The sequence below is a fragment of the Anneissia japonica genome, unplaced genomic scaffold (assembly GCF_011630105.1).
Source record: "Anneissia japonica isolate Jap-2015-1 unplaced genomic scaffold, ASM1163010v1 scaffold288206_len369265_cov204, whole genome shotgun sequence".
NCBI lineage: Eukaryota > Metazoa > Echinodermata > Crinoidea > Comatulida > Comatulidae > Anneissia > Anneissia japonica.
In genome coordinates this window covers 234633-261656 of record NW_022696227.1, presented here as the reverse complement: position 1 = coordinate 261656, position 27024 = coordinate 234633, and the positions used below count along the sequence as shown (strand labels likewise).

The following is a 27024-nucleotide window of genomic DNA, read 5'->3' as shown; positions in this document are numbered from 1 at the left end:
GCAATACAAAACATGTTGAATCATCCTTTAATTTTATATTTTATGATTACGAAAATGTAAGTGCCACGATCCCAGTTCCCAGAGAGGGTCCAAGACTCTTGATGAGAGATTTAAGTTCCCTAGAGAGGTCAAAATTCGTCTCAGTCCTACCATGGTCCGTAACCTACAACGTTTTGCAGCAAATCTTAAGAACAGGCACCTCTAACTGGTCGGAAATGGCACTTTCTGTAAAAATAATGTTCATTTATTATTATTAGGCCTACATTTGTGTAAAATTGGTAAGTAATTACTTAAATAAACGCCCCTTAGCACATCATAAAGTCTAGGCCTATTGATCCCAACCTCCCATCCCAACCATGGTTAGACAAAATGTAATTCTAGGCTGGAGCATAAAATTAATATATGTGTCGAGAATGATGTTCCTTTCGTTATTTTCTTTATAGTCATTTAGTAGGTGGGGGCGTTTATTCTCCCAACTGAGTATATTCGGGGGAAGAGTTTATTCCAAATGAGTGTCTGACGGGGAAGTTTATTCAAACCGGGGCGTTTATTAAAGAGGGGCGTCTATTCAAATAAATACGGTATTTGTATTTAAGTGTGTCTTATCCACACCACATTACATACTCAAAATCGCTTGTCACCCTGGCGTTTGCGGAGGAGATGGCTGCACCCCTATCTTACTTCTCAAATTGTTTTGTTTTTCAATATTTATATAATGATTTAGATGGATTGTGTCGGAGTTTTATCCTGATGAATCGAATAAAGTGAAGTAAAGTCAAGTTATTTTGATTTTTTAATGTGTCCCTTTGCAACAAAGGTAAAATAATTTCATGGAAACATGTTTATGTTGTGACAATAAAGTTAAATCTGAATCGTTATGAATTGCATTAAAAATTATTAATCCGGAGCACCGGAAATTAAGGTCAGAAAAAGCAACCCCTGTTTTATCACATTAAAACCGGATCGATATGATTGATAGAAAAAAAAATTCAACTGGAAAAGAAAAAAACTTTCCCGTGCCGGGAGTTGAACCCGGGCCGCGTGGGTGAAAACCACGAATCCTAACCGCTAGACCACACGGGATACACGATGTCATAAGAAAGTAAAGTGATTAAACAATTAGTACCGGAGTTGTTAAATTTTGGTAAGAACAATTGGCCAAATTCTGGCCTATTTATTTTTGGTAAAAATGTTGAAATTTTGGTTTCAATTTCTTTACTGATATTACACGTTCCAAATAGTAGCGTGACATTAATTGGAGTGCGTTTTCTTATAATAATCTGAAGCTTGGTTTCCATACTATTGCTACACGCTATCGCCAGCAGCTTTCAGTGATGCTGATTGGTCGGTCGAACAGGGAAGCGTTCGCGATTGCGCCGAGGAACTGCTACACAGTATAATTTGCGCTGAAAACATTGTAGCGATTGTAAATGATTTAACTGTTCCCTGGTGGAAATCAGGGAACAGTTTGATCGGGAGCTTGATGCTGATTGGTCGGTCGAATCGGGGCGCCTTCTTCTCGATTGCGTCGGGGACTGCTCCTACGCAGAACGGTACAACGTTTGCACTGAAAATACAGTAGCAATTTTAAGGAAACTAGCCTTATTTCTAAAAAAAAAAAAAAAAATATTAGTAAAACCACTGTTAACGGTTTCCTTAGAATCACTCAACCTATCGGCGACAACCTGGTTCAACTTTGCCGATTGCGTTGCAGACGAATCAGGGTCCATTGCTAGCTGCAGGTCGGGGTAGTAGACGCAATCGGGGCTGCTGCAACGCAATCGGCAAGGTCGAACCAGGTTCAACCTTCCGGCTAACTGTCGCCGATAAGGTGAGCGATTACATGGAAACCGAGCTTAAATCATCGAAAAATCAATTGGTTCGATATGATATTACCATACAGTATATGCATATAAAATATCATTTAAAGTAAAATTAATCCCATGTCATGTAGACAAAATTATTCTCAAGTGTACCATGCACGAAATTAAGTTCATTGGCCGATTCGAGTGCAATAAAGATCGCTTTTAGTAGAAGTGACTCGCGAGCAGCATCAATATGAAAGTATTTAACGAGGTAAATGCTTCTAAAACTTTAATTTATGGGAGAGATGTACAGTACAAAAGTGCACGCAAGTATAGAGGGCGGTATGATTACCCCTCAATTCAGATGAAAAATGAATACTGTACACCACAGTATTTATATAATTCAAATGACGCCTCTACCAAGCTGGGAATAACCTAATGTATATAAATCATGATTTAACAGAGACAAACCATCTTGCAGTAATGCTATAATTATATATATATTTTGAACATTAAACAGAAATCTGCAAGAACAAAAAGTCCTCAACTGGGATTAAAAACTGGGGCCTTCATCTGTCTATGCAGACACCTTAACCAACTGACCATAAAGTTACCATTACCATTACCATTGTTTTTTTTTTTAGATTACCAGTATTTCTTGTTTTAGGGCCTTGGTCTTTTCTGTTTATGTTAAGCACATAGAAGCTCCGGCATTATGTGCTATATAAATGCAACAATAATATTGTTATTAATATTATTATTATTATTATTATTATCATCATCATCATTATTATTATCATTATATTAAGCATTTGACAAGACAGATCTCCGAAGAGATACTATTTTTGTAAATAAATTATGAGATAATAGAGATAAACTGTAAAACATGTTGTGTGTGTGGGTGGGTGAGTGGGTGGGTGGGTAAATATTTGTATATTGTATACACACTAGATTGCCAACTACCAAATGGCAGATTCCAATCCAATTTCCCATCCAATTCCCACTTTGCCAAATGATGATTAACTGTTTTAAAGATATTGTGTGAAATTTAACACAAAATAATGACAAAGAAAATTGTTATTATATAAAACTTATCCCTGTTTTTATTATTATCCTGTGAAATACTATATAATGAAATAACGCCATTAAATACATTTTATTTTAATTCATTAAAGACGGTTTTAATATTGAAAAATATGAAAGCTGTATATTACACATAATTTCTAATTACATCAATATTATAATAATTAGTGACAACTAAAAATAGCAAGTTGAGTTTTCTGTCATCACATAATGGAGGAAAGACAACACTCAATAATTAAACTTGTGTATAATATATCTTACACTATACATGTTCTACCATTAGAGCCATAGTAAAGCTGCTATCAAAACAAAGTTTTCTGGCACCTTTTAAATTCTGTTAAATATATTTTCAACAATGTTTTGAGACTGAGTATAGCGCCTTCTTTAGTCTATTTAATCAGTAGAAAAAAAGTTTCTCTGCATGCAAGCAGAGATGTATTCAAGTCAATGGGAGTATACGAGTCTGTACTCTCTTCGAATTGAGCACATTTCAAAAACTCAATTTCTTAAAATATTTGTTACATATTATATTACTCAAGGGATTTTAGAACCTATCAACTCAGTTCATTCATAATTTGGCAACTGTGTATTAACACTGAAGTACATAAATATTAATTACATTGTATCATAACACATTGTCGAAAAAAGGCATACAAACATCCAGAAAAGAACTAAGTTGACATAAAATGCATTGCGCAATATTTATTTTGGAATATAAGAAGAAAGTTGTCCAACTACGTAACTTGGAGGTGTTTAGCACCATAGTGAGCCAAAAAGGGACATCTAGTCAAATTTAAATAAAGCGAAAGACAAAAACTTCATAGACTTACTATAAATGCTCCAATAAGCACTGCAGCACTAAATTGAGACCAGCCTTTATAATTTATTATAGATAAATGGTACAGTATAATGTATTGTACACATAGGACTGTTCTGATGCAGCACACATCTGGTGCGGCGCTTATTTGTGAGAGGAAGTTATTGGAACATTTACAGTATTCAGAATTATTGATATATCAATGTATGTTGACTCCCAATAATTTAACCACTTGCAATGCCAGTGGGGGAGATTAAGTAGCAAAGATCATCAAACAAAAATGATAAAATTGTTGATCCAATCAATTGTGATGGTCATATGTTGTGTAAGGGGACAATTTTGAGCTATCATACACCATAAAATCTCTCCCCATGAAGCCCACCAGGGATTTAATTCCAACCTTGACTGAAGTTATAGGTGGCCCTTTGGTTCAGGCCAACTGTTGGTCTTGTTGGAAAACCTGTTGGCAAATTTCTAGAGGCACCCATGGCAGGCCGATCTATGTAATTATGTTGGCACCTGTTACTTAGTAGTCATTTGCATATTTACAACTATTTGGATATCCTTGATAAACAAAATAATATTGATACTTGAAACATGATTCAGCTGAAGACATCAAATCAGCCAATCACATGTTGTGACCGCATTCAAACCAACCATTCACAATCCAGGTGTCCAGTAAAAACAACCAATCACACTGAAGGTAATACCAGCTTAGGTCAATTCAGAATTTAACTACATTACTACAATTTTCATTTTAACACTTGAAGGCAGAATCAGTTTGATACTTATTTCATGTTCATAACAATGAATAATTTACAAAAATAAAATGGCTCAAAAATATCATGATTATTAAATTATTCCAAATGATACTAAAGTCATAAAAAAAAAAATATATGACAAATATTAGGGTTAAAGTACGAAATCATATGAAAATAACAAAACATAACATTGTTTAAAAAACATGGACACATATAAATAGGAAAATGGCAAACACTTATTATATTTCCGTTAAAAGAATATACACAAAACAAATATAATTACATTTAAATCACACAAAACACACTTTATTCACACTGTTAAGATTCATTCACTTTAAATAATTAGGATATTTAATCCTAGGACACCCATCAGATTATTGAGCACCATTTCCAGTTTGCATATATGGACCATATATGGACCAGTGAGGAAACTAATAATCTGAATGTAAAAATAATATTCATTACAGACATTAAAAGAGAAGTTAAGCAACAAATCTAGAGGGAGGGGTGAAATGTTCCTCAGAAAAAGATTTGAATTTTCCTTTTATTAAAATAAATTCCAAAAATGCTACCCAAATCCTTTGCTTCCAATCTCAAAAAAAAAAAAAAAATTGGATCCACCTCCCACAATAATGAGCCCATTTGCTTACTAATAATTAATTAAACCCAAATCACACAAGACCAAATAATACACTGAAGATGTACGGGTACGGTTACCATAATTTCTACAGGAGCGAATACAAAGCTTGTTAAAGTCTGTATAATTGATAAACAGACAGTAAAGCCGTGCAATAGCCAAATTAGGTCTATAAAGAAAAAAACTCGACAACGCGCACGAAATGGATAATTTTTAATGACAACCTCTTTAAGACTGCCACTGACAATCAGCAAACGGCATCGCCAGGTCTAGCGCATACAGGGTGCTTAATTGGAATCGTCCTGCGACAGTCGTTGCGATGGTCAAACGATGCAGTGAGTGCCCGGCATAAAATAAGCGGGTCAACACAGTGAAAGATAAGTCGCGGCCCATGAACAACCTATCTCGGGAGTGTTACAGGCTTCTGCGATGTCAGTATTGCTTACACCGAAATTACACGGGATGCGCACAAATCTTATACAGATGTGCATTCACACGGACACAATATAGCAGGGAACACATTAATAATTTCTAAAGCACTCACAATGTGTATAACATTTTTTTCTCAGCTCAGTCCAGATTATCAAATTTTCTTTCACAAAAAACTGTCATATGCCCATATATAGTCATGATGTGCCTATATATGGTCATGATGTGATGTCATCATGACCATATTTAGGCATGTCACATGTTTTTGGCAAATAAAATTTAATAGTCTGGACAGGGCTTAACGTATGAGAATTGTGTATTAACTGATTGTAATACCAATTATATATTTGATTAAAAACATAAATAAATTAAAATAATAATAACTTTTTGGTATAATTCTGAAATTCTTGCACTATAAATGTGCAGATTAAGCCGATATCAGACAAAGTTTGCATGAAGATTCTGGGCCACAGAGGATAGTAAGGTAATGCTGAGAAAGTTGACACATTAGATCATTATCACTAACCAGCACCTTGCATGAATTTTTCACAAAAATTTCATAAACCTTCCACAACCATTTTACAAACGTTCACTTTTCCATGACAGTTTTACATATAACGTTTACATGACTATTTTAACAATTTCTACTCAAATGTGAAAAAAAATGTGTTAGATATAATCATAAGGCTCCCAAATACTATGTACTTACTTTAAACTTTCTCTTAAATTTATAAATCTTGACAGTAGGGCATAAATTAGGTTGTCTGTGACTTTTTCCCATAACATTTTTCCAGAATATACAAATAACTCGATTTACATTTTTTACTATTTAAATGTTAAAATATTAATATATAGTTTTTATTATCAGAAATTCTTTGAATTTCCAAGTAAATAATTATTATTAAAATTCCAACATTTCAGAAATAGAATACAATTAATTTTATTGTAACCACTGTTTTTTTCTGAATATGCATAACCCAAACACTATATGTATCCCAATACATAACATTGCAACCTTGCATTAAAGGCAGATTCTTTTCATTTGTTTGAGTCCTCTTAAATTCCAAGACCAGTTTTTAAAAGTACCAACAAACAACCATCAGTCTTTCAACAGTGAACACAAAGTTAACCATCTAATTGGAAACCAAACCCCAAGATCATACTGTATTTTCAGACTCCAATGGTGGACGAACCAGATGGAGGGCGAACTGTATTTAAATTTAAAGTGTTCGGGTTTACCACAAATTTAAAAATTGCCTTCTAAATTTTTTACATTTCACTTCAGAATTTCCACAAAAAAGGAAAAAAAGGAAGCAAAGTAAATTATATCAAAGTTTTGATTAGCAGGAAAATAAATTTTAAAATAAAAATTGGTAAAATGGCATTCCGTGAAAAATTTAGTTTTTCAAAAATATCGCAAATAGCTTAGTGTGTATATTTTCCTATCAGGATAAGTCGAGTATTATAAGATGTATCATTTAAAAGACAGGGTAAGGCCATGTGTATGTCTCAACGTGTACTGCAATGTATTATGGGTGGTAAAACAGTCATTCTGATCCTGCACACCCACAATCCATTGCAGTATGTGCAGTAAAGACATACATGTTGACAATTTAATATGAAGATTATACACATGACTAAAATTATTTACATATTTAAAAATATTATCCTGGCTCAGATTAATTTCTACCTCATTAACAGGTATTTAAGAACATTGTAAACATTCAGTACAAAACTTGTTCTGTACTCACACTGTCTATTAGAAAGTGAAAATAATCTTTACAGATAAACTTAGAAATATATGCAAACATTATCTCTGTGTTATACAAATTGAAATTCCATTTGTTTATTTAGTTAATAAGAATTAAAAATAAGCTGAAGTCTACAAATATGATTCAATTTCAAAAAGGCGAACGTCTTTGCCAGCCTTAGGGATGCTAAGCCAATTAGCGGCCAGAAGATCTGCTGGCGAGCTACGCCGCCGCATGATCTTCTCTTGACGCTTGCGTTTCTTTTCTTCAGCCGCCGTATTGGCCAAGTTGGGGCTGCTGTTCCGTAAACGTTCTTGCTCAATCCAGGTACTCAAATCTTTTGGCTTTAGGGTAGAAGGCTTCAACTGGTCCATTGCACTGAGTTTGGAGACATTAGTATTCTCCTGATTTGCATATTCCATAATTTTGTTAAAATCCGGGAAATCTTTGTTGCCACCGACAGTGTGGCGACGACGGCGGTTTTCACGTTGGTCCTTGCGATCCCGTTTTATTGAGGAAGTGTCCTTCGATTGCCTTTTCAGCTGCTTCGAAACTTTATCTTTGTTATCAACTTTTACAGTCTCTTTACTTGAAGGCTGTGTTTGGCTCTGTTTAATTTTATCACGCTTTTCCATCGTAACAGTTACCTCGATGCGACTGACTTTACGAGGCGATGATGGTGTCTTTGAAGCACTCTGTGTTTGAAAACTCTCTTTATTATTTTGTTTAATATAGATTGGATGGGGTCTAGATGACGTTGGTTTTGACATTGCAATCTTATTAGCTTCTAGTAAACGCTGTTCGCGGTTCATAGCCTTATCTGTGGAGAAGGAATTGTTATTGTTTCTACCCAAATCATTGCGATAAAACTCATGCTCCCACGATCGTTGAGGGATACGCGATTTCTTCCCACCCTCACGACCGGAATCACTGTCACTTTCTTCATAATCGGGATCTAATAATTTCCGCAAACGTTCATCAAAGTGATCAGTCATGCTTTTTACAAATTCACTGTCCAATTCGCCCATTGCTAATGAGTTTGTCGCCCTCAATTTTTTCATTAAGGCAGGAGATGCAGTCCTGTGTTCACGCACACTTTTGTGGCGCAGTTCCGGAGTCATTGCCGTTGTTTTGGTTGATGACATTGTCCCGTAGTCTGATGTCACCGATGTTGTGTCGGGCTGGGCTTTCCTTTGGATGTGATATGCAGCAGCATCATCAAAATCATCCGGTACTGGAAACCCAGAAATAATTTTGTTTGAAACAGCGGAGATTTCTTTCAAGTAATCTTTTCCACGATATAAGTCTTCAACCTCGACTTTATCTTCTGTTTGTAAATCCTGTAACGCTATTGCATGTTCCATTTCAATACGCTCCCTCTCCCTGGCATACATTTGCTTCCATTCATTCTCCCCACTGATCCATCCCGCTGATCTATGTGGCTCTTGACTACGTAATAAGCCCCCTGTCCTGGGTATCGAAACCTGGCTGTTATCGGACGTATCCGATAGTTTCCTACGACTCCAAGAAGGTTGTCTTGTATAATAAGGCAAGTGATTTTTACGATATTGTTCCCGTGCTACTGCGTAAGTCATAACAGGTTCTTCATTGTCCGACAATCCTTCACTCTCTTTAGCAGACCTAGTATCAGTTGAGCTTTCAGCACTTTTCACCGATGAATAACTATCCTTGCGAATTATCATCCTTTCCCCTCCTCCTCCACGTGGGCGCACACTGCCCGAAATAAAATCCCCTGTCGAACCATATTGTTCTGTATATTCATTTCTCTCCTTTTGTAATTGCATGGCCCGACTGCGTGCCTCCTGACTACCAGTCAAGTCTGAAAATCCAAATTCACCATCACTGTCCTCTGTTGTAGCTGTTGCTGCTTTACGATGTTTTCTGGACTTTTTACTGCCTTTTGTTTTTGAAGAATCACTACCAGACTCGCCTGGGAAAACATAAAACAAACAAAAAACAAACTTGTAATATGATATAAACAAAATTTATTTGTACTGGTGAACCAAACATTACAGTTTTGGCATTAGTTTCATTTGCAGTAACGAGGTTACTGGGCTCATGCTAACCGATCGCCAAATCGCCATGGGCAAAAACAATTTTGGATTGGGGAAAAAAAAAACTGCTTTAGCCATTTTGGCGAAAAAGTTTTAAATACTTGCTAAAATACATCGTTTTTTTGAAATGAGCTCCATTTTTCGCTAACTCCATGCGACGCTTATTTTTGTTGTATGAGTAGTGTTGTTGCAAACGTTATTGCGTGCCTCGCAAGTTATTTTTTATTAGTAATTGTTATTTTAACGTGGTAGATGCAGGGCAGTGGCTCTATGACATAGAATAATATGAGGTACCACACTAGCTTGGGTTTTTCCACTAAAACAAGAGGGCCGATGCGATGTGATGGTGGTCCAAACAGTAGGCCTATATCCTAGTATAGTTAATAATAATTTAATCAGTGATTTTGTGTTATCGTCAAATACATTTAAATAATGTGTGAAATCATTTAGTAATGCACCGCGTGAGTCGCTTTGTTACACGGTGTACGTACTGTACTTGTGTTGTAGAAAGAGTAATTTCGCAAGCAAGGCTACCCTAAATAGGGCCTAGATCGTGTACGCTCTTGATTATCGAGGTGACAACTTCAGGTGACAGACGATCGGGCCTAACTGGTGTGGACTATCAGACCCCAAGCCAATTTTGAATATACTGTAGTCTAGTAAAACTACTGCTAGCTCCCCACACCTGATATCGTTCAAAATTAAAAAGAAAATACTGTATAGGCCTAGGCCTACATAATTTTTCCAACTTTTGTGATGATAGGCCTTAATATTTAGCAAACTTTCAAAGTACCTCATTTATTGGTGCGCTAAAAATATTAATTTGCCTATCAAATAGCGTTATCTCTCCCACCTCCCTGAACCTAGCAGAGATTTTTTCTGGTATACTCATCGAGGCAATTGTGGGGAAACCACCCCCTCCCCTTTTTTTTAGAAAGTAAAAAAAGAAATAATTGATTCTCCCAAAAACGAGTTTTTGGGGGAGAAAAATACTGTAGTACCCCCCAAGAGTAGTGTTGTCTTGATCACCTCCCACTCCCACTTGTACACCTCTGGATCCGCCCAGGCAGGACTCTAGTCAGCTCCTTGGTTCGGACTCCACTGTCGAACATGTTGGACACCATGTCTTGTTGGCAAGTTTTGGCTAATGATTTTTAACAATTTTCATCAAATTTTGGCTTAAGACAGCTTCAATTCAATTGGCTAAAAAAAATTGTTGACTTTAGCCAATTGGCTAAGCAAAAAAAATGTTAGATTGAGCACAGGGTTAGTATAATCATCTAAACATGTATACTTCCACTTTGCATAATTGTTTAGTTGTTTTAAATTATATTTTTAAAAAATCCTCGTAAAGCACTGAATTTGAACCCAGGACCTTAAGATTAGAAGGCAAACATCTTAATCACCAAGCTACAGCTTGAATCAATTTCTGATACTCATTACAGCGCTCCCAAGTCTCCTGCAATTTGTGGGGTCTCCCAAAAATTGGGAAGGCCTGCTGCACTCTTGCAAGCAAATAAGAATCTCCCGGAAAATAACCCATCTTCCGCAACTTTACAATATTTCATGTTATTACTACACTGTATCAATTGTCTTCCAGAAGTCAGTACTGATGGGTATCAACATACCACATAAAAATAAAATTAGATGTGTCAAAGCTGTTTTTAACATATCTTGTGGAAGTGACTTCTTCCAACTTGGGACCCCTGACATTATACAAATACTATTGACTGCTCATGAGGGGAATGGTGAAATCTATTGCCCCAAGGTGATGTGGAGACCGTAGCCTATCTAGCAGAGGGCCAAAGGCCCGAGAGAAGATAGGCTCCGGTCTCCACATCACCAAGGGCCAATAGATTTCACCATTCCCCGAATCTAGAGCAGTCAATATTTGTTTTATATACCTTCTACGAGACCTAGAAAGTACTTACTTCCTAATCTAGCCTAGAGGCCTACACACTAGGCCTAGCCTAGACGATCAAAGAGTGTGTCTAGCGCTTCTTTGCTCATTTCCCTAATTTCAACAGCAGCCATCGTCTTGCAATATTTGTAGAATATTGACAAAACATTATTAATTTAGCTGTTAAGACTTTTGCTATCGGCTTCATCAAGAAGTAATGCTAGGCCTAGGCTAGTCCTTCTTCATCCAGCAGCTCAAACCAACTAGGCCAGCCTCAATATTTGTTTATCATCTACTTGCAGATCCGTGGTGCAGTCAAGGGCCAATCTCTATCGTCGTAGAGGTCACAGTCCCCTTTAGAGTCAGCTCGATGTTAGGTGGGCCTAGAGTTTGCACATGCGCCAGGGCAAAAAAGTACTATTTTTCAGGGGAATAGTACTTTCTACTGTCCGCTTCTTAACCAATCAGATACCTAGAGTCTATGTATGAGGTATGTAATACACAATATTTAATTTGTCTTAATTAACCTTAAGTGAATAACCAATCACACATATCTAATGCCTTACCTGATCCATCTTCTTTTCTCATCTTGCTCAACAAGAGATTCACATCAGGTACACCCTGGACCCCCTCTGAAGCTGGCAACATATCAACGGATAGCATCTCTTGACTGTCGGTGTCATCACAAAAGAACCAATCACAGTGAAGGATCACAGTCTCTACTATGCGACACTGATCGGACATGTCTGTAACCATCGTCATCATGCTGTCGTCAGGCGATTTGATTAAAGTGGGTCCAAACACAATCGCAAGATTTCTTGCTTCCATCTTGTTCACTTCGTTGTTTGCAGCAACAGTTTTCAGGTGGTACGCCATGAATCTGAACGTTTGGTAGTGGTAGACAGGTAGTTCTTGGATCTGCTGGCGTAGGGCCCACATACGCGCGACTGGCTCTTTGGTGCGATTTGCTTCAATAAATTGCTTATAATGGAGTCTAGGAATAATAGGATGTGGAAGCTTCCGGAAGAATAGTTTCAACAAACTGCTTATCACATGAACATCATGCCATCGCTGGAGGTTAATAACAAAGAAAAATAGAAGAAACGTTACATTAAATACATGAATATCATGTACCTGATCAGATGGATATACTTATTTATGATCATACTTATCAGTATAACTTATACCGTACTCGCGCGAATAAGCGCCCGGGCACTTAAAATACTTTTGGCTGTTTTTGAGGGGTGTCTTGAGTCTTGAGTTAAATACTCCTTTCCTTAAAAAGCATCTTGCTTGTCCTAGGAAGTTTCGTGCTGTGGAGTGTGCTGTTTGGTGCTCGCAAAACCAGTCAGTGTAAGTTAATTTACAAGTGATTTAAGAGTGCAAGTAAAATTGGAAAATATTTCAATCGCTAAAACTGTTTGTGGGATGCTGTAAGAAGCAACTCCCTCAGTACTGGCAATGCCAAAGTTTGAAATTGGGTAAGTGTTGGCGCTGTAACTGTTTATTCAAACAGAGTGGAATTTGAGGAGGGGCTTATGGAAATAGATGAAAATTGAAGGCCGGTGCTTATGGGAAATTGGAAAATTCAAGGGGCACATTTTTTAATCAAAGATAAACGAAAGGTTTTGGTGAGAAAAATGTAATCGTCGAGACAGCATGGCTCATAAATGTTGGGGGTATTTACAAACAAACTGCTTAGGATAACTATTATTATTTTTCTTTATTTTTTTTTTATGTAATCTTTTAATGTAATTTGTAAATATTCATTCTTGTAAATATGTTTAATGTTAATGTTTTTGTGCAATTTCATAATTTGTAATTTTGGCCTATATATTTTTGTGAATGCAATGATTTTAGCCTTTGGCTACTTTTTGTATTATTTTTATACCAGAATAAATAAATAAAAGTTGATGCAGAAAATTAAGTTGGTGGTGTACTGTACCGTATGATTGAATTTTTTTAGGAATTGAGGGGCGCTTATTCAAACGGGGCGCTTAAGACAATTTTTCCTTTAGGAGGGGCGTTTATTCTAACGGGGCGCTTATTCACGCGAGTACAGTAATAACACTAATAACCAAATATTTATTTAATGTGCTAATTTCGAGGTCAACCAAACAATCGTGCTTCAAGAGCAACCTCCTCCTCCACTCCAAAGGTAATATTCCTAGTAGTAGATAATCCAGCACGGGACCATTATCATTTACAACTTATGAGTGCCTTTCAAAAGAACATGAACAACCTTGCTAGCATTCACCTAGAACTCACAACCATTCAGTTGGAAGCTCAAAGCGTTACCATACATTTCTAATGAGATACTCACCTCATCCTCCAGATGAATCCCATGTCCCTGATCAAGGTAATCCTTCAGTAGAGAAACTCCTGCATTATTCCCAGGTACTCGGTAAATTCCAATCGTATCAAGTCCCCTTTCCTCTATAATCGTGCAGCATGCAAACACTACGGCTGGAACATACTATGAAATGAAAAAAAAAAAGAAAATGAGCAGTCAGTCATGATATAAAATTAATTCCATTTCAAGAATTAAGTGGTGGACTACTAGTACCACATTTCAAGAGATATGAGTTTTAGGATACAGTAGGCCTACCACAATGCAAGAAAAATTACTTGTCACCCTCACAGCAATTAAGTAAATGTAAAATGTTCTCAGAAGACACCTCAAAATGAAAATTTACAGTGGTAGCCATATTGTACGATCTGTCCATTTGAATCTCTTTACATTAGTAATTTACATATTGTATTTCTTATGTACTGATAATATCAGACACCTTTCAGACAGAGCATTACAGCAATATTGCAGGAATATTTCTGTCAATTGCCGTCGGTGCGAAAAGGTCAGATCTGGCTACAATATTGTGGTAATGTAGTGTAGTAATATTACCACAACATTAGTGTCAACATGTGTCTGAAAGCAGGCTACATTTTTGTAATTGTTCGTATTAATGGGGAGTGTGCGCATATTATGGGTATGTGGTACCAATCTTATTGGTCTAATATGGAAATAACAGCGAGTAAATTCATACAGAAAAGCATTATTTTACGGCAATATTATTGAAATAATTATTTGTTTGCCATGAAATTATGCAGGTTGGTAAACATAAGTTGCCAGACCGTCTGCCCTGAGAGGGCTCTAGAGCCAGATTTCTTCATTAAATTCACCCTAGTCCAAAATTATTCACAAGCAGATAGTTAGGTTATTTCAGACACTCCCTAAAGAACCCATGCTAGGCTGCCACTTTCTACAATTATAAACTTCTCTTTATGCCTGACATGGATAAAAATAAGTTGGCAAGAAAGGTTGTATAGGAAATATGAAGGCAATTAAAATTGAAATTGATGTAGTCAAATAAACCAAGTGTGATTTATCAAATTTAAATTTAGAATTAGAAAAACAAAGGAATGTTTTTGGAAAACATTTCTGAGACAGGAAATATGAAGAACAGATGATATGTTGAGAATGCATGACTAAAGCTGGATATTGTATAGATTATTCTATATTTTAGTTCATTTTGTAAACATACTGTAGTACACATAACTCAAGCATACAGATTTTCATTGATTTGAAAATAAGAATTATCCAATATGAAAGAGCCATGAACAGACATTTATGTTTGATCAAATATGTCTGAAGTCAGGCATACAGTATGCTATCAGCACATATTCATACATTATTGCAACCATCCTATTTCTGGTAAGACTTTTAGCATCAGTGTCCCACTACCCAAACCTTGAAATTTTCTGCTGCCAATGTGTATAGCTGCCTGGATTCAAAGGCAGAAATACCATATTTAATGCTGAAAAATATTTGAAACAGATGGTTGAAAGACAATGCAATAAGGTCAAGTATTTTGTGTACAAGATGCAACAAATATATAGTCATCTGTAAATACTGTACACATTTTGTGCATGATATTTTGACAGCAAATTGTTCTGGTTTCCTTCTATTTCCCAGTTCCCTGATAACTTATTGTATACGGAAAAATAAATGAAATAAAATGAACTTACCTCTGTAAATTGTGATAGGGGGCACTCTTCTAAAGGAACAGCAAATGTTAAACCCTTAGTGGGGGCGTCCTCTATCAACTGGTTTGCTGAACTGATCTTTTTAAACTTGTGCACCATTTTACCGGCCCATTTCTGATTTGGTTTGCTTCGTGCCACTGAATCTTCTGCAAGAAATAAATAAAACAAAAAAATACAATGCAGAACATTTTTCTTTTTTGTATTATCATTAAAAATAATTTGAAATATTTGTGGCAAAGACAAGCCAAACCAGTCACTCGTCGCAAATCGTGTTTCAGAGAAAATGGCCAAAACATGCTGGAATGCTGGAAAAAATCTATTTTATTGCACTAAACTAACCTTTATATATCTACACATCATTCTATGCTGTTATTTTCCCCATTTTCAATGTTAAAATAATACTTTTTAAGGATTTAAAGATAGTTTCTGCATGAGAAATGCCTGAAATCATAAACTTTGACGGCTAATTTCTCATATATTGTTTTTTAAACAGCTGTGTGCTTAAACGCTTGTAACTTCATAAGGGAATGTCCGATTTGAATGATTTCTTTACCATTTTATAGCTATTATTTTACTCTCTAACACTGTATTAATAACTCAAAATCGATTTTTGCGACGAGTGACTGGTTTGGCTTGTCTTTGCCACATTTACTTAATAATTCATCATACGTAAGGGTCTTGGTATAAGAAAGATTAACAATTATTGTTCACCTTAAGCACCCAAGTATTTTATAATTAAAAATAAGTATAATATTACTATGTAAATTTAATTCTGGAAATATGTAAATATTTTTCTAAAAATATGATTCATTATTTTAATAACCATTGTGGAAACAAGTTATTGTATATTCTTGAAATATAATTTGATATTACCAATTTTAAAAAGTATATAATTATTCTAGTAATAATATTTATAATGAAGCTTTCAGGAATTATAGAATTACAAAGAATATAGGACCAGAGTTCATTATAAATACATAAATTAAATGCAATGCATAATTTTACATTTTTATTATGTGTTCTTGTAATTTTGCTTGTGTTAAATTCTGGCAACAATCAATCAAAGTGACATATACAAATTAATTAATAAATATGAAAAGTTGAACTCATACGTCATTAATGACGTATTCCTCCACAATGATTTATTGTTATGTAAATAATATATGCAAATTAAGTTACTATTGAAAGAAAATGAGTGATTGAATATATGATCTTCAATAATATACTTATTTCAAGTATTTACTTTAATAACAACACTTCCTGTTACCATTCAGTTCTGTTTGTTACAAACAGAAAGAAAAAAAGAATAAGAAATACGACTCATGTCAGTACCATAGCATACAATACATAAATCAGATAAAACAACTTGGACAAGAGGTTGCGTAATCCTTGGGATTAACACATCGTTAGATGAGCTTTGTGTGAAGCGTTCATAGCATTCCTGCCCTACTTTCACTAGTTACTGGCTTAGCAGCGGTTACGCTAGCAGAACTTGCTACGTGACATTCTCTAACCAATCATTTAAAAGTTTAACATTGAGTTTAATCATCCTGAAAATTTTGGGTGAAAAATAGGCATTTATACCAACTATTACTGACTACTGACATCAAAATTTGTATGGCACCTTTTTCCAAAGGTGAGGTGCTTCTGGTGTGTATTTGGCAATACACCAGGAACACATCTGATGACCTCTGGAATTCCTGGTTTGACACTAAAGAAAGGCCAAACAGTCATTACAGATATATGAAAAAAGATAAACCAGGTGGGATAAAGGCACATCTCTAACCTCTACAATGATTTAATAGCATCCTCACATTATCAGGGCTGTCACAGCCTCCAATCTACAACCTGAGAGAGCGTAAGGTGTAATCACCTAATGATGTCATGCCCTGTTGATAAAGACCTCTGATAGATATCAAATGTTCCAAGTAAGCAATCCATTTCTTACAATAGCATTGGATTTCTTTGGTATAAAATACACAAAGGATAACCTATAAAAGTCTGGTGGTGAATTGTGCACTCCGGAAGACAACCCTCTACTGTTTTTCAAAGAATGCCATGCATACTTTATCATCCACATGGACCAACAGCTCAAACCTCTCATTGAAAAGACGATGACGTATGTTGTGTTGAAACTTGCATTTCAGTACAAATAAGAAGCATAATAATGTATAATTTCTGATAATTAGTCGATTAATTGTGGATAAAGAAAAATATTTCATTGTGTACGTCCTACAACCATACCTTTAGTAACCGGCTTCTTGGATGTATGATGTTGCAGCGTTGGAGAGGAACTCCTTCCACCAAACTTCCTTCGTATGGATCCTGGAGACAACTGCTGCTTCTTCTCTGGTGGTATTGCTAAGGCCTGGGCATCAAATTTCTCTTGGTGCTGTTGAGTTTTGCGAAGTATCAATTCTTGGCTAACCACTCCCTTCTATTTTCAAGCAAGATAACAAACAGATTTGTAGAATTGAAAAATACATAATTTATATTTACTTTAAAATTTTATCACATACAACTAAATTAATGGTTTTTCACTTGTGTGGATACCAAAGAAATTATAGGGAAGTTGATTTTCTATGACAATGAAACAGTTTGAAATTAACAGTGTGAATTCCTTGTTGCATTTGAGTTGAGGTGATAACAGATTTATAGACAAAATTTTGAATTGTACTTACATCATCATCAGGATTATTGTTGGCCTGGATGGCGGTTATCCAAGCTAACATTGTTGAAGTGTCTGCAACCTGAAATTTAAAAAAAAAGAAAGAAAAAAGTTAAGAATTTTGTCACAATAGAAAACTATGTGTTTAAACCACTAAAATAATCATAAGAAAAAAATGACTACAGATAATACAAATGCTTACTGTTTAATATTTTTTTAAGAACAAGCAAACCAATTACTGTAATGAGATGATTTGTTCTGTAAATTTCACCACGTCTTTGTTCTACTTTACTGCACCCGATAAACCCAGCACATAGTGCTAGCTAAAGCTTGTGTAATAAATAATTTAAGTTAGTTTATAAAATGCTACCAGTGTTTTTATACACCTACCAGACTAACACAGCTTTTTTACATTTGTAATATAGGCATCAGGCACATTATGGTGATTCTCTTTCAGTTATTTGGCCCAAAGAGGTATTGACGACATTTTAACTTTATCATCCAGGGCTTCAGTACATCCTTAGCAGGAACTTAATTATCACAATCAAATTGTACATAGATTATGGATTGAATTAAATTGCATTGTTACCAGACTGCTAATGAACTTTTCTGTCAAATATTGGATTCACTAGGCCTAGACCCAATGAACAGCGAGAACATAATATAAAGAAATGGCCTTGGAAAATGAAGGTTAGACTTTCATATGAACAAGGTAATGAAACGAAAGAAACGTAATCAGTTAGGTCAATTACAGGTAGTACAATTATAAAGTTCATTACTATTCTGGTAACAATTAATTTAATTTACTTCATAATCTACTTTTAATTTCCTAATCAAATCAATAAAAAAAAAATTATAATTATTTTATCAAAAGCAGTAACAATATCTAATAATATCAGTATATATATATACCTTTTAAATTTTTATCTTGTAAAAGATAGTTTAAAAATAATTTTAAAATAGTTCAAATATACAAACTTTAGATTATCCCTCAAAAACAAAGGTAAACAAACCTTCACAGTTAAAACAAAATTACTTTTACTAACATATACCTGCACGTTGTTAAATGAGTGTTAAAAATTGGTGAGGCATACAGTTAAATGTTATTGGAAGTTGAGGAGGCAATCATCGAGGATGTTATAGTTACCTTGTCATTATTTTTTCTAAAGGACCTCTTTGTAGATAATGTTTTGTGTGTGTCTGCCAAATAGTCCTTGTGAGGAATTGTCCACTTTGATAATACATTTGAGTACAGTACCCTCTTACATGTGAAAATGCATTATATGCAGTAACAACATGTTAACATGTTCGTTGTTTGAATGCAGTGTTGTGGTATTGTCTCGGAATATATATGGATATGAATGTGTGCTTGTGGGACTTGTAACATGCATACCAATTGAAGCCCAGTGGGCTTAATCTCGAGATGGAGTCCATCTCAAATTTAAGCTCCCTCTTTAGTTTGCAAAATTAGCCTCGAAACAAAGCCAATCTCGAAAAGAAGCCCATGGGCATTTTTTTCAAGATAGCATAGGCTTCTTTTTGAGAAGCCTATCCACTGTACATGAATTTTAGAAAACAAAATAAAATAAAAACAAAGCTTGGTTTATACAGTAGTTTAGGTGGTTTAATGCCAGTTAAATACACTCCATGATACAGATTGATGTTTTCAAATCAAGCCCAGTGCTTCACTTCGAGGTGTTATGGTATTAGATCGGGTGCATGGCACAATGACGTCAGAACAGTTTTGAGATTTGGAAGTAATCATCAAGAAAATGTGTTAATTTTACCGAAAAAACACATGAAGGATAATAAAATCGAGTCCTAATGTAGCGGATGTTCGTCCTGTTGGTGGTAGGTACAACATTTTGGAAATCATAATCGTACTTGAAATACTTTCGGAGATATTTGGTGGACACAGAAAAACACAAAACATTCCTTTAGTAGTATGGACACATTTAAAAAATGCATCCACAAGACACTGCTTTGTATTGGATACTCTCTATATTATAGAGTACCTTCCAATTATATTCCACACAATTACACAGTTAACAAGGAAACAACCCCTTCAAACCTGAAAGTCAAAGTCGAATCTACCATTTTAACACCTTTCGTTAGCACAAATACTAACAAATTCTTTAATTCTCTCCAAATTTATCAGCAATAATGTAAAAATCACTTATCCAGATTCCAGACACAATTCAGATTGAATAACAATCCTTGCATTAACATGCATAATACATGGCATGACTTTAGGTATATAAATTATTAAACAAATTATAGTTAGTATAGTACAGTATACCACTTCACTCACTATCAAATATCGGTAGAATCTTAATACCCGTAAACAATCCAAGGTAAATACGATGAACTTCGCATTAGTAATGAAATTAATTGACCATTTATTCAATGATGTTACCTGTATCCAACCAACACTTCTTTTAAACAGCTGATCAGTGAAAAAATTACTAAGATATCTGTAGTAAGTAGAGAACCATCATAGTTCGTAATCCATTTCTGAGCAAGTGTATTGACAATCCGAGCGGAAACAAAAACCTTACTGGCATGTGAACTTTGTCCTAATTATCTATCCGCGGAAACGGGAACTCATTAAGGCAACAATGATCTTGTCAATACGAGGTAAACATCCATCAGTGTGTAGTCAACAATACTGGTACAGTAATGCTTAAATACATAACAAGACACTGAAAATCAAGGACTACAACAAAGAGGGCAGTATTAAGTTAATGATTTTCAATAAGCAGTTTACTAGAATTTTTTTCTATTAAAATAGTTGGCGGTTTATGAAAATTATGATGTCTCAAGGATTCGATCATAAAACCCTAAAAAGAATAGGTTACAATTTTTTTTTAATGGTTTTATTGATTACCACATTATAAAATGTTGTAATAAACAATCACAAAAATATATGTATGTATTTTTGGATCATTGAAAAAGAACAAACATTCAAAAATACTATTCAGCAGATCCAAACAATTTTTTTTTTCAATTATCAATATTATTATAATTATTAATATTATTTATTATAATAATATTTAATTATCGTGCAAGATCATAAGGTGTGTTGAGACCTAATATTATGAAAGAGTTATCTATATTACTAGTTTTTTTCCTCACCTTGCAAAGTGTGATAAGGAGAAGTCATCTACGACCTCACATTCTGGACACCCACACATTGAAACAATATATGAGGAAGATAATAATTACTTCTCGAGGTTATATTGTACACAACAGCGTATCTATTAGTATTGACAAGAGGGCTAATCTGAGGAGGAAAGATTAAGTAGGATCCCCGAAGATTAAGAATGAAAAATTAGGTAATATGATGTGATTTGTAAATACAAAAATGTAATTGTTGTGCTCTGAAAATCTTGAGTGGGAGAGAGGGGAACCAAAGTTTTTATTGGTATGCCTCTTAGATATACCGTAGCAGCGATTAATTGTAATTACGCTCGCTATACAAGGCTCATTTGAAGAAAAATTAGTGTAAGAGACTCGCTTATGAAATAACAAATATTTCTTATGCTATTTTATAGCTTCTGTAATATCCATACTGAATTGTAACTATACTGTAGGTTTATTAGTATTCTGCCCATGTTTATACTTTTACCAACATCTAATAATATTCCTTACTACTCTTAACAACGTAATAATAATAATACATGGCATTTGTAGAAGGCTATTTCATAAACATTAGAGAGTGTCTTTTCTAAAAGAATACAAGCATTATATATTATTGAAATAAGAAAAGGCATGAAAATCAAAACTATTAAGGCACAGATAAACTAAACCAATAGCAACCTGATGTGATAAAAAAAAAATTATAACTTAGTAAACTTAAACGCCACCTCACCATTCCTCTGCAATTTCAAAGGCACACATAATAAACATCTCCAGATAGTGATTATAGGCAAAGCCGACGTCCTATACCATCATCCTCTCTGCTCACCTAAGATGATTATGAGTTATGATAATACTATAATTCATTACAGGCAATCATAGTAGATGTATTCATGCATTGTTACACAATACCAAGATAGAATAAACATACATATATCACTAACTGTGTGCCATATCAAATTGCCTAATCAATTAATTCACTGAGGCAAAATGTGTACACAATATTCATTTTATATTTACATATATTTTTATGCTTACCATAAATTTATATGTATTAAGTATCAGAATTTTAGTGGTGGGAAAGAGCCATAGGGAGTAAATTCACCTAAATAGCTCTCAACGAATGTAGTCCTGTAAATAAATGAATAAAGAAATTGTGTAATAAAATGCCTCTGGCGGGACTCGAACCTGCGACCTCTCGCTGTCAAGGCAAGCGTCATAACCATTAGACCACGGAGGCTTCATGGTTGAACAGATTCAAATACCACCAGATACACTCGATTACTCGATCTTTACATATAACCATATTACAATATTCCAAAATTAATAAAGTAGAGTAGAGAAAAATATTATGATACATATGAAATATTGTAAATTATATAAAATGTAAAATATCCTATTTTGTCATACATGTATAAACACAGACCTTTTCCTTTCAGCAGATATAACAATAGATTTACACCAAAAAAAAACAAAAAAACTTTAACTGCTACTATTAAAAATAGTATGACTAAATAATTTCACTAATCAAATTGTTATTTATTTCATCTAGAATTTCCTATTCTCTTGATCAAATTCACAGCTGGAAAAATTTTTTTTTTCCTTATCTAAATCATGATGGCTTTTATAAAGCCTTCGAAAAGCTCCCTCACATGTCCATCTAATTATAACCAGGGTGTTACTTTGCTTATGCTAGAACTGGAACAACAGATACACATCACATCATGACCATATATAGGCACATCATGACTATATATGGGCATTCAACAGTTTACATCTGATAGTTTGGACAGAGCCATATGGATACGTATATGACCCAGTTAACCTTACTACTGCCACTGAACTAATACCTATCATTTCTTCCAAGGACTTGCTAATTATTAATGTATCTCTCTGTCTTTGAACATGGTTTAATATTGTTTTCGTTAGCTTGCATTCAGAGTATATACCCTCATTTACATCTAGATTAAGTCGCTGACATTTACAATTGATCGTATGTGTGAACTTTAACAACAGGTTATAAATAAGTAATAACAATAAATAATATTAATAACAACAATAATCAGTTGTTGTAAATCGCTGAAATCATTATCCCATGAACAGTCGTGCACCATGTGTGACCTCCTCAAGTCAACTGGGAAATATTCTTATTGCTGCAGATAAATCTGCACTGGATAAATTTATTTCATTATCATATATATCCTACCTGGTACGGTAGATTCCTAATTATATTCCTTGGTTTGGCAAGATTTTTTTTATACTTTGTTACACAAACTTATTTTTCAAAGGCTGGCAAACGAGGGCGGAAAAAATTTAAAATGAAATTTTGGTTGTTTATTTAGCAAAATAAGTTTTGCCAAAACACCCAGATGTAGGAGAAAATAATAACAACATTTTATTTGTGAATGTAAACAGTGTTGTAATGGAATGGTTAAATGCTTTCAATTTATATTATTAGGATGAAATATACATATCTTATTTTTGGAGATTTTAAGGCAGCAGGGGGCATAATAAAAATGAAGAAAAACTTTAATTTTTTTCTTCAATTTCCATTTTTTCATGGTCGCATGTGCCAAAAATTAAATTCTAATTTTATTCCAAATCACTATTATTGGGCTGGTGGTGGGTTTGCTAAGCAAGGTATAAAAAATTGTCTCGCCTTAAGAAAAAATGGATAAGGTGACTTTCAAAGGGATACAAGCAGTGTGACCGGACTCGCACCTGCAACCTTACGATTGAAAACAAGACTCTACAAAATGCTACACAACATATTTAATATCAGTCAGTCTATGAATTAGTCATGCAATCAAGGTATAACAGTCCCTTAAATCATGCACTATTTAACATACTGAATTCAAGCAATATGTCTTAACCTTTATTGATGAAATTGAAAGTTAAAGTTTCATGCTTAGATTATTTCATTTCCCCAGATCTCAACATGTTTATATTGAATACATATTATAAATTGTATGTGCATGACAGCTAATGGTGTAGAAACTAGTTTAGTTTAGTTTTAATTCGGAATCACTTTTGTTTCAGTGGCACACATCAAACTGATGATGGATCCCAAAGAAATATCCAACAATCAAAAGATACAATAACTATGGCAAAGTAAACTACTGTTTACAAGAAACAAAATTATTTACAATCAATATTCAACCTAAAAGTAAGATAAACAGCATAGTAATATCATGAAGGTCATGGAGGTATAAAACCTCCATGGTAATATCAAGATAAATATCTAGTGATAACCTTCCTTAAAGACATTCAAACAATGGTGCCAAACTTAGGTACAGCATATTTTAATATTACTACTGTACTGAGATTTAATAATACGGACAGACCACTTTCATTACCTTGGATTTTACTCACATTCTTGGGATAGGCAACAGGATTCAACCAGTAGCATCTTTACAGATACAGTATTATTTTAAGTGTCTTCCCACAAAGATATATTCTGCATGAATTAACTCCAAAGGCCTTGTTGATATGATGCAGTAAATAAAACATTCAACTAAAAAAATAATTATCTTAAATCTAGACAAAACTTGTTAAAAACCATTGGTACCACAAATTACATTTACTTATTTATCATAGTTATTGTTGAAATTATTCCATCATACCACAATGCAAACTCATTATTCGAATTAGTATTCATTAAATGAACATAATAAATACATGACCCTTAATATTCTGAGGAAAAAATAAACATATTCATATTCACATACCACATATAATTCATTTAATTTCTTTTAAGATCAATTTACTGATTCCTTTGAATTCTTATATAATAGTGAATGCGATAATAATGCAGCAGCTAATGTAGTCACGATTCAAATAACAAATTTTTCCAGCAGCAATATCTATGAAATGTTAATTAACCTTGAATGTCCCATGTCGTTAGTTTCAATTAATATTAATGATGGTAATGATGTTAACAATGACAATTATGTTAACAATGACCAAGGCTAAATGGAATGGTAATGAGGATATCCGCTCTTAGCATAGAATAGCGTTCTTCAGTTTGAACATACTGTACACTGAGCTACAGTAGGCCTAAGCACTATCAAGCGTCTAATCACACCAGTTAACTTTGAAAGCACTAAAAGCAAACATATGGCATTATCAAAGACTTCATTTTGAATCTCTCGCTCAGGTCAGCCTTTCGACCTTTAATGTTTTATGGGTAATGTGTCGCCAAATCCTTCATAACCACCCTCAGAGAAAATCATTTATCAAACAGCTAAACTACAGTGTTAAAAACACTATTAAATTTAACCTAGTCAAAGAAACAAACATTTTAAATATTACATACAGAAAATTGCGGTATTATTTTATAAGTAAATTATGAGTTTTTGCGAAACTGTAGATGTTTTACTATGAAAGTCCTCAATTGTCTGCAAACAAGGTCATTTAAGGCCTATGCAAATAATATAGAAACAATATTACTCCATTTTACAAAATTGTAGATGTTTTACTATGAAACTCCTCAATTGTTTGCAAGGTTATTTAAGGCCTATGCAAATAATATAGAAACAATATTACTCTATTTTACAAAATTGTGGATGTTTTACTATGAAAGTCCTCAATTGTCTGCAAGGTCATTTAAGGCCTATGCAAATAATATAGAAACAATATTACTCTATTCATCTGCTAGTGGTAGTAGTAATAATAGTCATATTGACAACAGTGATTCATAATTCATAATTACATTTTTTTCATACACCGATGACAGACAATGAAGGGAGAGGAAAATGGCAGGGATTGTGGTAGTACGGTTAATGTAATGATGACGGTAATGGTTCAGCTGTGGGGTCTCTGGCTCAGCTATCAGTAAGTTGCGGTTAAATCTGTTAGAGTATAATTAATTAGAAGTATTTTCTAAGTCAGAGACAACACACCTGAGAGGGCCATTTCTCTGACACTAGAGGTGAGATGGAACTGAGATTGGTGTGGCTTATTTGTCAAGTAATGATGCACCACTTGTCAGAAAAAAAAGCTGACGTCACTGCTGAGTAATGGTGATGAAAAACCCCCCTCCTTTAAATTTCTTAAATCAGTCCTCCAACCCAACTAATGCACTGCAGACAACACCCAGACACAAACATTTTCAAACATATCTGCTTTTATAGCATTATTTAGACCCATAAAGCACAAAAATCCTCTTGCTTTGGGGGTTTCGCCGATCCCACCGGGGCTTCGACTGTGGACCTCACACAGAAAACCCCCCCTTGGAAGAACCTGGCTACGGGCCTGAATGCAGATAGTACTAATGTAGAAAATCCATTGACAGAACAGCAAATTATGACAAATATAAAGACAAGTATAATCTAATAAAAATCCATTAAAAATCTGATTTGTAAATTCTATTGTAGAAAACTGCAAGAAATATATTCCAACTTTTTTGGTAATAGCAGCAATTGTGGATGTCAACTCCAACATGCTGATGGCATGTCGTAATGTTGCTCAATTAACGGCCTACTTTAATCAAGCCTACCACTCAACGTACATCACCGGTAATACCCGCATACCGACGCCGTTTCAAGGTACGTACAACTAATGCTGTGTGCTACTAATTGAAAGGCGTATAGTGAACCTTTCTGTCATGCACTACATGTGCATTATTTGTGAGGCATTTATGACTGGGAGGTTCTCGCATTAAACTGTTTAATCCTGCATACGGTAGACCACTCAGGTGTTATATTGTATGAGCAGTATGTTTTAAAGGTATATTGCACATATTAAAATTGGAAAAACATATCAATTAAAACAATGAATTGCTTATTCAACTAAAAGGATCCAGTATGTTTCAACTTCTATAGAGAAACTTAGCTCAGGTGCAACTCGAAAATCAAATAATTCCATTCTCAAAATGCAAGCAAAACAATAGCAGCCAGAGGGGGAGTGGGTTTGAGT

At 34.5% G+C, this 27024-nt stretch overlaps 1 protein-coding gene and 1 non-coding gene across 7 annotated transcripts in view; both read right to left on the bottom strand.

The window, feature by feature from the left end:
- Positions 1-1011: 1011 nt before the first annotated feature.
- Positions 1012-1083, bottom strand: Trnae-uuc. The gene has a single exon. It is a non-coding gene; the product is annotated as a tRNA-Glu (tRNA).
- Positions 1084-2877: 1794 nt separating this feature from the next.
- LOC117101755 (rho GTPase-activating protein 21-like) overlaps positions 2878-27024 on the bottom strand; it is a gene marked incomplete at its 5' end in the record, with an annotated part of 47892 nt that continues 23745 nt past the window's right edge. For all 6 annotated transcript variants that reach the window (XM_033241803.1, XM_033241805.1, XM_033241806.1 and 3 more), the window contains 6 exon segments: positions 2878-9234; positions 11825-12329; positions 13582-13734; positions 15285-15448; positions 17547-17739; positions 17984-18052. In XM_033241803.1, the coding sequence (XP_033097694.1) occupies positions 7415-9234; positions 11825-12329; positions 13582-13734; positions 15285-15448; positions 17547-17739; positions 17984-18052 (2904 nt within the window).